Source organism: Chelonia mydas, chromosome 1 (genome assembly GCF_015237465.2).
Source record: "Chelonia mydas isolate rCheMyd1 chromosome 1, rCheMyd1.pri.v2, whole genome shotgun sequence".
Lineage (NCBI taxonomy): Eukaryota > Metazoa > Chordata > Testudines > Cheloniidae > Chelonia > Chelonia mydas.
The window spans coordinates 328,256,582-328,273,207 of record NC_057849.1 but is presented as its reverse complement, the minus strand read 5'-3'; the positions used below and the strand labels follow the sequence as shown (position 1 = coordinate 328,273,207).

Sequence of the window (16,626 nt, the reverse complement as noted above, 5' to 3'; positions counted from 1 at the left end):
TATTCTGAATGCCCTAAAAAGTGTTTTAAAAAATAAGTTCCACTGACATTCAGCAGCTTAATAGCCTGTGTACTTTCCTCTTTTAGAACATGATACTCTTTTGAGTGTGTGTCATAGTGTGTGGGGATTTTTTGAGAAGAGAATATACCCTTTACCCTGGAAGGTTTATGCCTGGTATCTTACAGACTGGATGGGAGAAGACATTGGAAAAATAAAGCGGGAGGGTAGAATGCAGATTCCCACAGAGAAGAAAGTGAAGTTAAAATTTTAGGCACATATGAGTGATATGAGTACATAAAGCTTGTCAAGAACATTAGGGAAAATTAGAAACCCAAGAAACGCTGAGGTAAGGTTGCACTTCTCAGATAAACACTCAAACTATCATAACTACCCCAAGATGCGGCAGCATGCCATCTTCCCTTCCTTATACAGAGACTATCAAAAATGTACAGCATGCAGCATTTGTTTAATAATTTGTCTCATCCATTCATGTCTCCAGTTACTAAGTATAATTCATGGAAGTGCTCTAAGAGCATGTGCTGGGGGTCTGAAATTTATGTATGCAGACATGCTAGCACAGTCAAATGATATTTAAAGAACTGGCTGTCACATGAGATCACAGAGCTCTTTACTTTGAGGTGCTGAACACCTATTACAACTGGGTGAACCTTCCAGGATTGAGCCCTTTATAATGATTTAAGAACAGTTGCCTTTAGTGTTTGTCTATGGATAGGGTAAGGAGGAGTAGTAGTTTGAGTGCCTTATTTGACATGTGCAATGCTAATTCTGCCTTTCCTGAGCTTCTGTGTTTTTAAACTCTAATATTCTTGACAGGTAATATGCACTCAACTCACCCATGCACTCTTGTCACCTTAATGGCACTTCAGCTAAGGTTTTTCTGTGGAAATTTCCTTAGCCTTCGAAAAATACAGTTGTATGATCTGCTGGAGACAATTTATTTACTGCAAACATTAAGAGATCCACAAGAAGGGAGGTCAAGCTGACTTTAGGAAGTTCTTCTTTTTATGTGGCATCTCCATTACTGGAGATTTGCAGCCATGGTAGCCCATTCTGTATGATCCTCTGCTAATCTCATTGTGAAGGAATAGTCCTCTTCATCCACCCAGGATACCACATCATCCATCCAAGATTTTCTTATTTTGCCTCATGTTCTTCTACCATCAACTGTCCCTGGAACATGGATCACGCAAATGAAGTTCAAGGTGGGGAAAATCAAGCCTGAGGGCACAGACTGGACATGCAAAAACTGAGATGCCCCAAATCAGTGGCCACTTCTGAAAAGAACTGTTATTGATTATTTGTATTGTAGTAGCACCTAGCAGCCCCATTCATGGACCAGGACCCCTTTGTGCTAGGGGCTGTACAAGCACAGAACAAAAAGACTGTCCCTGTTTCAAAGAACTTGTCTTCCTCTTCTCTAAAGCTGCAAGGGTAAAATGTGGTCTAGTAGATAGAGCCCTGGACTGGAACTGGGCTCTGTTCATAGCTCTGCTGATGGCCAGTTGTGTGACCTTTGGCAAATCATTTTAATCCCACTCTGTGCCTCAGTTCCCCTATCTGTAAAGTTGGGATAATGATACTGATCACCTTTGTAACGTGCTTTGAAATGTACAGTTGAAAAGCCATGTACAATAGCTAGGTATTAGTATTATACAAAGTTTGGAAGATGCATAAATAATTTTCCTAGAGGTGGTATGGATTGAGAAGTCTAGTGAGAAAGCCAGGAGATTAAGATAAGCAAAACAGAACAATGACTGGCATGTTGGGCTCTTTTGCTCTTCCTAAAAGTTCTTATTTTGCTACTTACTAGAAGTCCAGCTGGGTGATGGCTGGGGAGGCAATTAGAAGTAGGTTTAATATAGGTCATCTTTACAGAAAGGACTGGCATTTTTGTCAATTTTTCTCTGTGTAGAAAAACAATACTATGACAGTTATTTGGCTAGCAAAGGGTACCATGTTTAAATGAACCAAATTGTGTGGGAAAAATAATTGACTTTCTTCCTTGTCAGAAAAAACTGTACATTAGGGGCTCATTTTGCCAAACAGCAAACCCAATAGCAAATTAGCATGCATGTAACTTATATTGTGTTTTTCTTCTGCAGGAGTCAGGTTATAACAAGAGTTATTACAAGTTCATTTTGTGTGAGAGAGAGAAATCGAGTGAATACATTACAAATGAATATCCAGTCCCATGAGATGTTGTTCTGACTCAGTTAAAAAAAAGCCTTTGTCAACACTCTCTTTACAATACCGAAAAATTCTTAATAATCTTAAAACCTTTTCTTTTTGGGTGGAACAGACAGCTCGGGAGAATGGGAACTGGCTACTTACGGTGACCAGTTCAAAACCAGCTTAGGTTAATAACGCCTGAAAAGGTTTAACAGCCTCGATCAATAGTGGCTGGATGCTGGCATATGTGAAATGAATGGAAGGTTCCAGTCCAGTTCTGTGGACAGATTTCCATTTTGCAGAATTGCTGCACCACCAGAAACCTAACCAGCATCCCAGAATTGAATGTGTATGGGAAACAAACTGTCAAACCACCACGTAATCCTTCCAGTAGAATGGCCTGAGGTTAGTTTGAAGTACTGTTGCCCACTGTTCCCCAAGTGAACAACACACTTCTGTCTCTGGGGCTGTCAGTGCAGCAACTTCCCCAAGCAATACTAATACATTATTAAAAGATGAATAACTGGAATTATGGGCTTCCTCCACCCTAGCTCCTATCTAAAATTCAGGTTCATTTTCTAATGCTTTGCACAGAACTATGAGTCATAATGTAGTTCCTCAGAATATTGACCATTCCCACTGAAGAGCCTATGGGAAGGAAAAGAAGCACATGGAATTTCCTACAGATTCCTCCACGGAAAGGAATGCTAGGAAGAAGCAGGGGTTTTAACTTCCAAGCCTTATAGATTCCCAAGTTTTTCCTGGATCTTGAGAAATTCACCAGTGGCACAGGGGGATCCGTGCCAAATCTTTATGCCTCTACACTGCACTGTGTGTAGGGGATCCACAACAAAGTTAGTACAGCCCCAGGCAGGATCAGCTTTCCTGCACATTCTTCACAATGTTAGTTTGGAATGATGTATATCCCCCATGAGTGGGTCTTCTGGTCCCATAGAGGTGGCTGGCATGTGGCATACATTCTGCATGATCCAAGGTGGCAGGGTGGTCCATTCATAAAAGCCATCCTCTGCATGCTGATCAGAAGGGTGTGCTTTGGTTCGGTTTATTAGACAAACCTGATTAGCTGAATAGAAAAAAACTGCATCATAATTATGAATGACCTTCATCTATAGAACATGAATCTGTGACACAAGGATATGATATGCTACTAAGCCTAGTTGCACAGAGTCTTAGGCCATATCTACACTAACAAACTTACAGGGGCACACCTGTATCGATCCAGCTGTGCTGCCGTAAGATTGCTCGTGGAGCTGCGTTATGCTGATGGGAGAGAGCTCTCCCGTCGACATAATAAAACCAGCTCAACGAGTGGCGGTAGCTATGTCGGCGGGAGAGAGTCTGTGCGCACGAACGCTTATGCCAGCAAAACTTACGTTGCTCAGGGGGGTGGGATTTTTATACCCCTGAGTGGCAAATGAGTTGCCAATATAAGTGCTAGAGTCGACATGGCCTTAATTAAAAGAGCTATATTGCACCATGGGCCAAAACTTCAAGTCTGTACTCAGAACTTTCTCAGGCAAAATCCCACTGAATTCACAAGTCAAAGCTTTGCCTGAGAAATAACTGAATAAAAACTGAGGGAAGATCTCAGGATTTGGTCCAATATGCAGCAAGATTTTGTAAATTACATGGTGGTTATTTACCATTCAGCACAGCTTAGTGTAAGCGGGGGAATAGTCCCGCTATTGTGGGTAACTTTCCTGGCTTCTGCACTACCCCGGTGAAGTGGGCTAGCGAAAGGATCTGAGTCCTCGCTCCCACTTCCTTTACCCAGTGGCCTCCCTGCCCTTGAGGACTCCCCTTCCACTCTCCTGTCTGCCAGAGTCCTCGTAACCCCAACAAGTCTGGGCCCAGGATTCCTGGGGGGCTCGACCCCCAACCCTGCTGTGGTCACCTAGGACAGGGGCTAGGGTGTCCCCACTCCGGGGTACTCTCTCTGCCCTGGGCACTTCTCTGACCCACTGACCATTACATACAAGTTAAAGCAAATGCAAGTTATTTAATCAACAATTAATTTTTAAAAGAATAAGGCAAAATGGGAAAGGTTAAAGAAAACACATCAACCTGCTCTGTGGCAGGGAACATCACAAACAGTGTCTCTGGAATGTCAGGGCAGTTCACAGTCTGTTCCTTGTAGGTCCCAGGCCTCCTTCTCCGGCCTGGCTGTGCTGCAGGGATGCTGTGGGTTTGACACTTGCTCTGGTGGTGGCTACACGCTCTCAGGCTCTAGGTGGCAGGGCCCTTCTTCCCAGCGTTGCCCCTGCCCTGTCAGGGTTACCAATCCCCCTCCAAGTCTGGCCCGCAGAGCCTCCTGGCTGAGGTGTCTCCCTGTGTTGGGCCCACTGCCCAGGGCCCCCCTCGCTCTCCCAGCTGCTCACGACACCCGGTTCCGGACTGCTCCAGCTCCACTCTGCCTCAGCTCCAGCCCCACTCTGCCTCAGCATGGCTGCTGCTCTGCCTCCAGCTCCCTGGGCTGCTTCTCTGGCCCCTCTGGCTCTGGTTGCTACAGCTCTGCTCCCAGGACAGGGTCTGCTCTGCAGGCTGCTTCTGTGACTCTGCTCCCAGCACTGACCTGCTTCGTGGGCTGCTTCTCTGGTCCCTCTGGTTGCTGCAGCTCTGCTCCCAGGGCAAGTCTGCTCTCTCTGGGCTGTGCCTCTGGCTTTGGAGCTGCAGCTCTGATCCCAGGACAGGGTCTGCTCTCTCTGGGCTGCTTTTCTGGTCCCTCTGGATCTGGCACAGTTCTGCTCCCCAGCTCAGCTCAGACCCCTGCTTTCTCCTTAACTCGGCCCCACTCTGACTGACCCAGGCAATTCCAGCTCACACGGAGGATGGGACATCCCTGGCCTCCTGACTCCCTGATTAGCCTGCCCGCCCAGTCATTCAGGCTGGCCTGGAGCATTGGCCTCTCCCCATTGTTCCTGGGGGCTGTCAGTCTCAGGGTCCTGATTCCCCATCAACCCTTCCCCTTTTTAGTACTGGGAGCTAGCAACTAAAACACCCCCACTGAATGTTAGTAAGGGGGCAACAGTCCTCTTACATTAGAATAAGATGCACTGTACTGGAGCATCACAAAATATGCCTGATATAAACATGCAGGTATTGATAGAATACACTGGATATGCCTTGATAGGCCAAAATGCTGTCAGTTATATAAATCTTTCTTGTAACCATGATTTTCATGCATAACTCACAGAAAACACCAATACAAAAATATTCTACGTTTTCCCCTCTGTGGGAAGTACATTTGTAGAAAAGCTTGACTTAAAGTAACTGCTATAGCATTAAATGTGTCATAAAGATTGAATTTTATAGTGACGCCATGAATGTGGCTGATGTTTTGGTTGAGCAGATTAATGTCTGTCTTTAATAGTAGATTTATCTTACCTAAGAATCTGAAAGTTCTATGGTGCTTGATTACTATTTTGGTCTTGGAGTGAGGTGAGATGGTTCCCATATTAGGTTGCAAAGGAGTTTTGCAAAATAGAGGGCATTGAACAAATGGAGATGTGATTTTATTACCTCATTCGATGGAACCTAAACTCCACTCTGCTGAAAAGTGTAAATCTAAAGATATTTTTGTGACTTGTGACTAAACTGTTTTAGAAGCTGGAGACAGAGTATATTTTAAATGTGGTTAGATATTGGGCTGTAACATATTAGAGTTAGATATTCCCCTTAACAAAGAAAGGGAAGGGGAAGAGGAGAGAACAGAACAAGCAGAGAAAAGTGAAAATGAATGGAGAAGGATAAAGATTAATTGCTGCAGGTCGCACTAATGGCAACACAGAGGACCAAATATTCTTGACTGGAGCAGGGGCTAAGAGTGCTTTACATAGATATGAATATAAGAGCCTACCTTTAGGCATCAAAACAACAAAAATACTTGTTGTCTATAGATATTTACTGAACCTATTAACAATCTCTAGGTGCTAACAAAAGGCTAGTTTGGGTTGTATCATGCAGACAATAGTAAGGGGTGGCGCAAAGGTGCACTGCCAAAATGGGAACACTAGGAGGCACTGTGTCTCCAAGGCTCCCTGTTTGCACTGAGATGGTAGAGTAATTCATGGCATGTCTTCCTCCAGTGCAGCCACACCCTACTCTATACAGCCAGCCAGCACTGGCATGTGGACTGAGCCATGGCTCCATCTACCCTCTACCTCTCCCCCCCATTCTCTGTCCAGTTTCACCAAGGGGGAGGCATCTTCGGCACTGCCCTTGCACTCCCCCAAACATCATGGTTGTGACTCAGGATCCTGTATGAAATGGAGAGGGGCATGTTTCTAACTCCCTTCTCCTCAGTATGGCTGTGTTAAACAAGGGAATAATATAACTCCCAATGTGTGGGGGTTTTAAAAGTCACATGGGCTATCGCAATGTCTCTTAAATAGACAGAATCCAAACCTTTTAGGGATTCCACAGGTCAAAGCCAAAACATTAAACTTTACTTGAAAATTGGTTATCAGCCAATGAAATTCTTCAAGTCAGGTGTAATGTGCTTCAAAAAAGAAAAAAAAGCTTAATAAGCAGGCTGCTAAATTTTAAACTGTGACAGTTTTTTAATAGTTTCTAATGTGTAGCCCCATGTAGAAGTACTCTGTGATCCTTCCAAGTACTAATCAAAAGAGCATGGGCAATAGCCGCAGCTCGTGTAAATTGATGTTGCTCCATTGAAGTCAATGGACCTTATTATGATATATACCAGCTGAGGATATAACCCTGATCTTATGGTTTAATTGCCTATGGCCAGAAAAATGGGAGAACTGAATAGATTTAATCTGGTTTCAAGGAAAGATCTTCATGTAGCTAATTTAGTTTATAAAAACCTTCAAACTAATTCTCCTGAGCACAAACCTGAAAACATTTGTACCAATCCTGGCAATCCAGCATTGGTTTTAAAAGTCACATTAGCTAGAGCATACCACAGACTGTACGTTAAAAAAAAAAATTGCACATCGCTTGTTTTTATTACATTTGCACCACTGGTACTGATTTTTTTTTTTCCTTGTGCGATCTGTCTTCACTTTATCCTGACCTGTTATCCAGAAATACTCATCACGTCACTGTCATGTTGTTTTATCGCTATTGTGATATCAAATGCAGAAAGCTAGAAAGATTTTTTGCAAGGAAAACTAGTCTGAACACTTCGTAGCAGAGAAGTTGTAATGTTTTCTGTGGCTGATCACTTAGTCTAATTCAGAAAGGTGCCCTGTGTCATGATGTAAAATTCCTTCAGCATGTAAAGGGTTACCAGGATCCTGCCTAACCTGCTGAGCAGTCCACCCACCTTATGAAAATCAGGTCCTTTCTCAAGCTGTGTGCCCAAGATCACTAATTGCATTTGAAAATCTTGACCTAAGGATCAAACATCCTGAAGTCAGGGAAAACAGATCCCATAGATATCTATAGATATCTACCTACTACTGACACAGTGTAGATTACTGCTCTCCACGTATATACCCCTTTCCTCCAATGTTTTGCCTACACCCACTGTGTGTTCACTGAAAATCAATTGTCCGTATTAATTGCTTCTTGCCTGCCTTTGCACACCTAATTAGACAGACAAATGGTTTTATTTTTGTAAAATTTAGCCCAGAGAAAAGATTTGCTTGGTTTAGCAGTTGACCAATATTTGCACACAGCTTCTGCATCAAGAACCTGTCATTCATGAGTTAGTAAACAAGTCATAGCTAAAATATAGGGCTTTCCTTTTCCCCACCCACCCATCAGACAGTGTTCACACCAGTCACACAAGGATGTTTGTTTGTAATGTTTGTTGCTTCTAAGAGAAAAATCCCTGCAAACGTTATCCTAAGTCATGTCTAGATGTAGGAAAACTCTCTGTCTCTCTGTCTCTGTCTCTGTCTCTCTCTCTCTCTCTCTCACACACACACACTGGATTAAAGTAGTAAGTATTTCTCTGCTGTAATGCATCCAGCTTTAATTTATGTAATGGGTTATTGATATGTATTTGGAAGAACAAGTACCCTCACCGTTTATTCATTGAAATTCTTCCCATAACTCTGGGTTGCTTATTTTCTAATGGATATACTGGAGCTGTGTGTTTCTCTACTAAATGCTAAAGAGATTATATGATTTCATGAACCTCCCTACAGACAGTGCAACGTTGACTGGCAAAGATCTTATTTTTATTTCTGATAGGCACAAGGAGACCTATAAAATGATATTGTAAGCTTTTCCTGTTCCTTGTAATGAGACTTCTAGAGTCAAAAAAAACTAATGTTAGGTTGCGGAAGAGAGAGAAAAACCATCTATAAATCTATAAATTTTCCATTGCACAGGATTTTTTTTAAAGGGAAAAAGAAAAGTAATCTCTTGGTTGATTTTAGCAGCAGTACAACTGCTTCAGCTTCTGCTGATCAGTATTGGGCCTGGACTGCAACTATCAGTGGTACACAGCAAGAATAAACCGTTGCAAGATTCTTCAGTAATTGCTACAAACATTGAACTGTTGCTGCACGCCCTGCTGCTTTGGATCACTACTGTGGAATATAGCAGATTTAATAAAGTGTGTGTACACAGGTTACCATGCATGGTCACTCCAATTTCTCTTCTAGGTTTGATGTAATCACACAAAAACGATTAAAGCTCTGGAAGAAAATCTCCCCTCTTGGGGTCTGGTTTGATAAAGTCACATTAACACAGACATTATAAGCATGCAGGAAACCTCTTCCACCCAGGCTTGATTCATCCATCTTTTCCAAATTCTATAAAGCATCTCTTTCAGCCTCTGCAGCCCTCTCACTAGGACTGTGGCAAGCTTCTCCCCTTGTATCATCATTCACAAGTCTTTTTCCTAGATTACAGGGGTTCACCTCTTGGTAGAGGCATTCTGTGTAGTCTTTACCTTTGAGCCCTTGCCTGGAGAGACCAAACATCCTCTACTCTTTCCCTTCAAGTCTCCCAGTAGAAAGACTCCTTCTCTCTCTCTTCACACTGAGTGACTGGACCTCCCTTTTATATCCTGCTTCTTCCCCCCCAGCTGGCCTTGCTGTAGCCTACAGTCATATGATCTGGGAATAAACCAGACACAGGTGAGAGCTGGGCCTGGACCTCTCTTAAAGGTCGAGCCACCCAGTGGCAAGGTGTAAAGGTTCTGATCATACCATGAAGTCAACGAGAAATTAAGAGAGGAGCTTGAACAGCTCAGAGCATAGGGCCAACATGAAAACAATTCCTTGAATTGTGTCTTCTCAATGTGTCTGAGTGTGGCAGAATCTGGCTCTTGATGAGGATAAATTCATAAATTTTAATGGAGAAGGGGCCATTATGACCATCTAATCTGACCTACATAACATAGTTTATACAATCACCCAATGATTCCTGCATCTAGCCCAATAATTTGTGGTTGAACTAAAGTGTATGTTTTAGAAAGTAATACAAGACTCCAAGAACTGGAAAATAGGAAAATGCCATTGATTTTACCATTTTGCAGTCTTTTTATGTTCTTGCTTTGGGACTGTCAATGCTGCTGCAGTCTAGTGTATCAAACCCTGTTTCAAGAGAGGGGTTGGCTCTTCTAATTGAAATCAGAGATTCTGTGGAGTCTTCAAAGAAGTGGACAGTCAATTACTACATCCTTTGAGGCAAGAATGCTTGAAATTTGCTACATATTGCCAACTACAGGCAATCTTTAAAATGGTGAGCCAAATTCTGGTCTCATTTACACTGTTGTAAATCTATTGACTGAAAGTGGAATTACTCCAGGAGTATAGTGTAACTGAGAGCAGCATTTGGCAGATAGGCCCAGATCCTCAAAAAAGTAGTTAGGCTCCTGTGAAATCTTTGAAATCAGTGGAGATTAGGAGCCTAAATACATTTGAAGATCTGGTCCGTAGTCTGTTTCACCAGTAGTGTAAATGAGGAAAAAAGAGAGCGGCAATTTATTTTCACATTGAGGTGCTGGTGCTCATCAGGACACCAGTGACATGAGTTCCTTGGTGTCATACCGAAATTGTGGGCATCTAGTTACTTTACAGAACCAATTGTGCAGTTTGATCCTAACTACTGGTGACTCAATCCAACATTTTTTGTATTTTTCCATAGCTTTGAATTCATGCTAAAATAAAAGTGCTTTCATTTATTAGAGTTTTGAAATCTTTTCTCAGACTTTTGTGAGTATCTGTTTTCAGAAATAAGTATCAGAGTGGTAACCGTGTTGGTCTGTATCAGCAAAAAGAATGAGGAGGACTTGTGGCACCTTAGAGACTAACAAATTTATTTGAGCATAAGCTTTTGTGGGCTAAAGCCCACTTCATCAGATGCATGTAGTGGAAAATACAGTAGGAAGATATATATATATATAGAGAGAGAGAGAGAGAACATTAAAAAATGGGGGTTGCCATACCAACTCTTAATGAGACCAGTCGATTAAGGTGGCCTATTATCAGCAGGAGAAAAAAAAACTTTTGTAGTGATAATCAGGATGGCCCATTTCAAACAGTTGACAAGAAGGTGTGAGCAACAGTAGGGGGAAAATTAGCATGGGGAAATAGTTTTTAGTTTGTGTAATGACTCATTCACTCCCAGTCTTTATTCAAGCCTAATTGAATGGTGTCCAGTTTGCAAATTAATTCCAGTTCTGCAGTTTCTCGTTGGAGTCTGTTTTTGAAGTTTTTTTGTTGAAGAATTGCCACTTTTAGGTCTGTAGCTGTGTGTCCAGGGAGGTTGAAGTGCTCTCCGACTGGTTTTTGAATGTTATAATTCTTGACTTCTGATTTCTGTCCATTTATTCTTTTGTGTAGAGACTGTCTGGTTTGGCCAATGTACATGGCAGAGGGGCATAGTTGGCACAAGATGGCATATATCACATTGGTAGATGTGCAGGTAAACAAGCCTCTGATAGTGTGGCTGATGTGATAAGGTCCTATGATGGTGTCCCTTGAATAAATATGCGGACAGAGTTGGCAACGGGCTTTGTTGCAAGGCATTTTTCCATTGCATGCATCTGATGAAGTAGGCTTTAGCCCACGAAAGCTTATGCTCAAATAAATTTGTAAATCTCTAAGGTGCCACAAGTACTCCTCAGAAATAAGTAGTTGCTCATAAGCCAAACTGGTAGCTGGCTGTGTATTGAACCATGCTACAAATTCATTTTCACGTGATACATTTCTTTAGAGTTGAGCATCAATTTCTGTCCTTCTGTGAATGTTTTGCTGAGGGTGATAAATCTTAAAGCTTGAGTTAAGGTTAGATAGCAAGAGAGTTTCACAGCCTCGGGAGATCAGTAAAAAACAGTTGCAATTAATTAGGAGTGCTTCCAGCTTTCAAGTATCTTAAAAGGATTGCATCTAAATGTATAACATTCCCTTTGAAGAGATGTTTTCTCAAACACAGTTGACAGTTGAAAATCCATAGCCAAAGGTAAACAAGGTGCCCTCTCTCATTCAAAACACAGTGATTCAATTTTTGATGGCTAACTGGACCTCTGTTTTAGAAAAAAGAAACTTGGAGTTCATAAATCAGAAAACCAAAAATTGAAAGATGAATATCAAAATGGTTTGAAAGATGGAAATTAAGACTTAAAGATTTAAAAGAAGAAATAAAAGACCAAGGGGAAAAAAGAGATCTGAGAAACTATATTATGGATGATATTTTTTAAGCTACCCACATTTGGAGTGATAACTTGGGCAATGCCATTGCAGACAAAAGTAATGAGGTCAGTATCTTCAATAGGCACAGTATACAAAACAGGTTTGAAAGTCTGTTTTCACAAAACCCAAAGAGTGAAAATTTAACTCCTGTTATGATGATTTAAACCCAACAAATCAGAATTTTCCAAGTTAGTTCAATTAGTTTAACCCACATGCTGATCTTTTCTCAGAAATTTCTTTTAGAAATATTTTCACAGTATAATTATAAAAAATAAAATGCACTTTTCTCAAACAAAGGGGTGCATTCAGTAAGATGCTTACTTTGGGAGGGGGCAAGAAACATATATCTTTGATTGAAACAGGCATTTAATTGTAAATTCATATGGGTGGCCGTCAGTGTATTTCTGCTTATTCTGTAATATGACTCATAGTTCTGATTCCAGCAAATTAGAATATAAAAGCAAAATTCTACACTGTATGTATAGGTGCTAATTTTCAAAGTTGACTAGGGGATTTCGCCACACTACTCGCACTGAACTCAATTATTATATACAACCATTGGCTATCACACTGGTTAATAATAAATTTTTTGACTGTGCAATCTGGGAGTCTGCTTGGGTAGCAGCTGTGACCAAGATGACGATTGCTAGCTATATCTAGCTTTTAAGGTTACAACAGTTTCTCTTGGTAGTGGACTTTGTTATGATCCAAATCTCTGTCACCTTTAGACTAGACCACTGCACTTAACTCTACTTGGGATTTACAGGGTGAGGTTTTCAACAGTGCTTAGCAATGCGATTTTATCACTGACTCCCGGGGGGACAATGTTAGGCCAGTGGTGGGTGTTCTTGAAAATCCCACCTTAAATCTGTTCAGAAAATGCATCTGGTATGGTATGGGGCAGCCTGTTTAAAGTGTAAAGCTGGTAGAAAAATTTCCAGTTGATCAGTTTTTGGAATTGCCTGTCAGGGTGCCCAGCTCCCAGTCTACCTAGACTGGCTGGCTACATGGCCAGCCAAGAATTTTTCAAAAATTTCCTTCCTGCAGAAAATTTCACATTTCCAATTTTTTTTCCAGTTCAGAATGAAAATATTTTCAGAATTCCAAAATTTTCCACGGGAAGGAAATTCCAGTTTCCTCACAGCCCCTAGTGTCCCACCCCTAGCACCTTACAACAGCACTTGAGGATCTTCACTGGCTGCATGTTTCTGGGTGAAATGTAAGGTGTTGATTTTGATGCATAAAGCTCTATGGTCCTGATCCAGTGCTGATAGACATCAGTGGAGTGACCCCTCGTGAATTCATTGGGCAATAAATAACATGGCTTGAGGCCTGTTTATTTGAGATGGGTTAAATGGCTCGAGGCCTGTTTATTTGAGATAGGACCTCTCTCCCTGTGCTATGCTACCACAGCTTTGATTTAAGAGCGGGAGCTGCCGGCATGATGTTCTCTGTAAGGGCCTTCAGCTTTGGAAGTTATTCCCAGTTACAGTCTGAAAGGGATCATCTCTGTTGACCCTTCAGGGCACATTGCAAAGCCCATCTGTTTGCTTCTGTGGACTTTAAGGGCGATGTATTTTCACTTGATTAAGTTACATATGGTTCCCATAACCTGCCTGATGTGAAGTACTCATCTGTTTTAAGGAGTGAATCTTTAATTTCTGTAAAAATCACAGAGGAGCACAGGATTGATGCATTTTATTTTACTATAAATTCATATAAAGAAAGAAAATAATAATATAGTACCTAATCCAGAATGGTGCTAAATTCCACCAAACTCCTAAATGTTTTTACAGAGTATTATCAACTTTCTGAAAATGATGATTTTGTGATTTGTTTATTGCTTACTGAAAATAATCAAATTCTATTCCACTATGTTCAACTTAATAACTTTTAAGAAGTTAGCAAGTATTATTTTAACATTAGATGCAGAGATTCATCAATCTACTACAATATCTATTTTTATCTGAATTAATTACCAAGGGTTGAAATGCTTGTTTAGTTAGAATATGTAGATTCATCAGAACTGAAACTGTTTGTGGGAAAAGGTCAAAACATCCCAATTTGGAAAAAAAAAAAAAAAGGAAGAAGAAGAAGAAATAGTCAAAATATCAGGTTTTGATATTTTGGAAACAAAAAGTTTCATGTTCCAGGTTGAAATGCCTTTTTGTTTCAAAATTCAAACAAATTTAATTTTATTTAAAAAGGTCAAAATTGAAATGAAACATTTTGAAATAATCAGAATGTTCTGATTGACCCAGTCTGGTTATTTTTTCTTTCAGGCAATCAGTTAGCCAAAATTTTTGAGAATTTGACCTTCCATCCTGATTCAGGACTAGAAAAATATTTGAAATCTTAAAAACTGTCACTTGGCAGGAAAACCACTTCTCACCTAACTCTACTTAACATCACCACCAAAGTCAACACCATATGATTGTAGATTTCTTATATTCTGATAATATTCTTTGATGTAAAAGCAAACGTGTAAGAAAAGTGAGAGTACCTTCCAAAGACAGTATATTTGCAGTTCACGGTTCTCTCACACTCGCTCTTTACAAACTCCTGCAAGCTCCGCTATCATGTGTTCATCTAAATTATATGTATTTTTTTTAGATATGTAATAAAACTAAGTGCAGCCAGATTACACCTGCGTTTGCTGTCTCAAATTAAGGATTGTTGTACGTATATCTGCCATCCTAATTAACAATTTTGCAGTACGTTGTGGTTATTAGAAGTACACAGAGTAGGTTTTAGAGTATATTTTTAGTGTTATGGGAGAGGTTGGGTGTGTGGCTTCAGTGATACAGCAATTACATCTGGGGAACTTGGGGAACTTTTCCATAATGCTCTAACATTTTTCCTAAGTTACAAAGTGACTGAACCATACTGTTATGGGGAGGGAATCCACCAGGGAGACAGGAGACATCCATGCAGATGGCTTCCATTTCCACAGAGCTAGAGATGCCCTTCTCTGTATCTCCAACACCTTGGGAGTTGGGAGCCTCTCCTTTTGTGAATTCAGCAGGCCCATGTTCCCTTTCCACTAGAAGAATTCTCTATTGGCAAGGGCAGTGTGGTTTTGATAGTAAAATTAATCTCCATGCTCAAGTTCAGAAGCTGTTGTAGGTGTTTGTTTTCCTTTATGTAGCTTGTGATGTGTCTTCTGTCCTCACTTCTCTTCAGACAAATATCCAATATTTCTGTCTCTGCCCATACCCAGTTGTTTCTTTCTTTTGATTGCAGGCAATGGACTGGGAATCCGAGTTGTAGGTGGGAAAGAAATTCCAGGGAACAATGGAGAAATTGGAGCCTACATTGCCAAGATCCTCCCCGGGGGCAGTGCAGAGCAGACAGGGAAGCTGATGGAAGGTAAGATAAAGGTGTCATCAAAAACTGGCACCCAAGGAATGTTCTATTGCATGATTTGTGGGCTACATTCATTCTTTCTCCAGGGCAGCATTCAGTGCAAAGGCAGGGTGGAAGGCATCAGGGAGTCAGTTACAGCTCCCCAGTTCTAAGCCCAAACCCCTCTCCAATGAGACTTAAAGCAGCATTTGGACTGTTCAATGATCAGATCCTGGTGAAAGATCCTTTAATGTCCCCTACACCAGTGGAGAATTTATACGACAGAATGGAGCTGTGACACACCCCTGCCACTCCCAGTACATCCTGTACATAATATACTGATATAGTTTCAGGAGTCCAAAACAGTACTTGCAAATATTTGTTTGAATTCTGTGTTTAGTTTGACAATGTTCTTACTGCTTATTACACTCTCTATGAACATTCCCATAAATGGGCGTTTCTTCTTACAAACAATTGAGGAATGGCTGTTCTTCATATGAGTACCTGAATTCATCTGCAAACAATGTTCATGTTTGGACAAGAGTTCCCTTCTCTGAATTCATCATCATTTGTTGTTGTTCTGTTTAAAATAAAATCAGTCATCCAGAGCAGAAAAAGGACCACAAATAAAAAGACTGAATAGTCAAAGTGAGCCCTTCTCGACACCCTCCTTTCCCAATAGATTGAAATTTGTTCACATAAACTTTTTGATACATGAACAACAAATATATTTGCAGGAATCAGGATTGATTCACAGTCATTTTGCAAACATGATAAACTGAGCAGAGAATGTATTTACAAAAGGAATCATCTCAATATGCTCTGGGAATAACCAAGAATAGAATTTAACCCAAATTTGTTGTTGTACCTTTTGGTTTTAAAATGCTTGTTATTTTCTTTGTCAATAATACTTTGTAGGCCGTAAATAAGGAAAAGGTTCTATTTTCAAAGTAAATTTAAAGATTAATGAGGGAATTGCTCAGTGACAAAAAATGTTCTCTTTGTTTTTACTAAGGGCCTGATTCTGCCATTGATATATTGAATTAGTGCCTGATTCTGCATGTGGTTCCATTGCATCCAATGGCTTAGTCATGGAATAAGGTACATGTCTACAGATCGGACTACTGGTTGAAGAGGATTACATTAATATGAACTAGGAACCTCTTAGTTCATGTCCACAGCATCCACATGTTACAGTGCAACACTTTGGTGTGTGCTGCTATTCAGACCCCTGTAGTCCAAACTGTACAGCTGTGTAGACAAGTCCTGAGTCTGAATATATGTTAAAGTATCTGGCCCTACCTTTGTTCATGTTTCCCCACAAATATTTACACCTTCCGCCCATAAAAAATGGTCTTTCATAGATATGACTGAAGTGCCTATTTCCTTAACTAAATGGGTTATATGGAAATCCAGAGGATGATTAGGAAGCAACAATGCAATATTGCCCACAATA

The 16,626-nt window shown here is 40.8% G+C and overlaps 1 protein-coding gene across 2 annotated transcripts in view; it reads left to right on the top strand.

Moving 5' to 3' along the window:
• Positions 1-16,626, top strand: part of PCLO (piccolo presynaptic cytomatrix protein) — a 530,921-nt gene that overhangs the window by 348,967 nt on the left and 165,328 nt on the right. For both annotated transcript variants that reach the window (XM_043552451.1, XM_043552450.1), the window contains exon 10: positions 15,069-15,194. In XM_043552451.1, the coding sequence (XP_043408386.1) occupies positions 15,069-15,194 (126 nt within the window). The remainder of the gene's footprint in view (positions 1-15,068; positions 15,195-16,626) is intronic.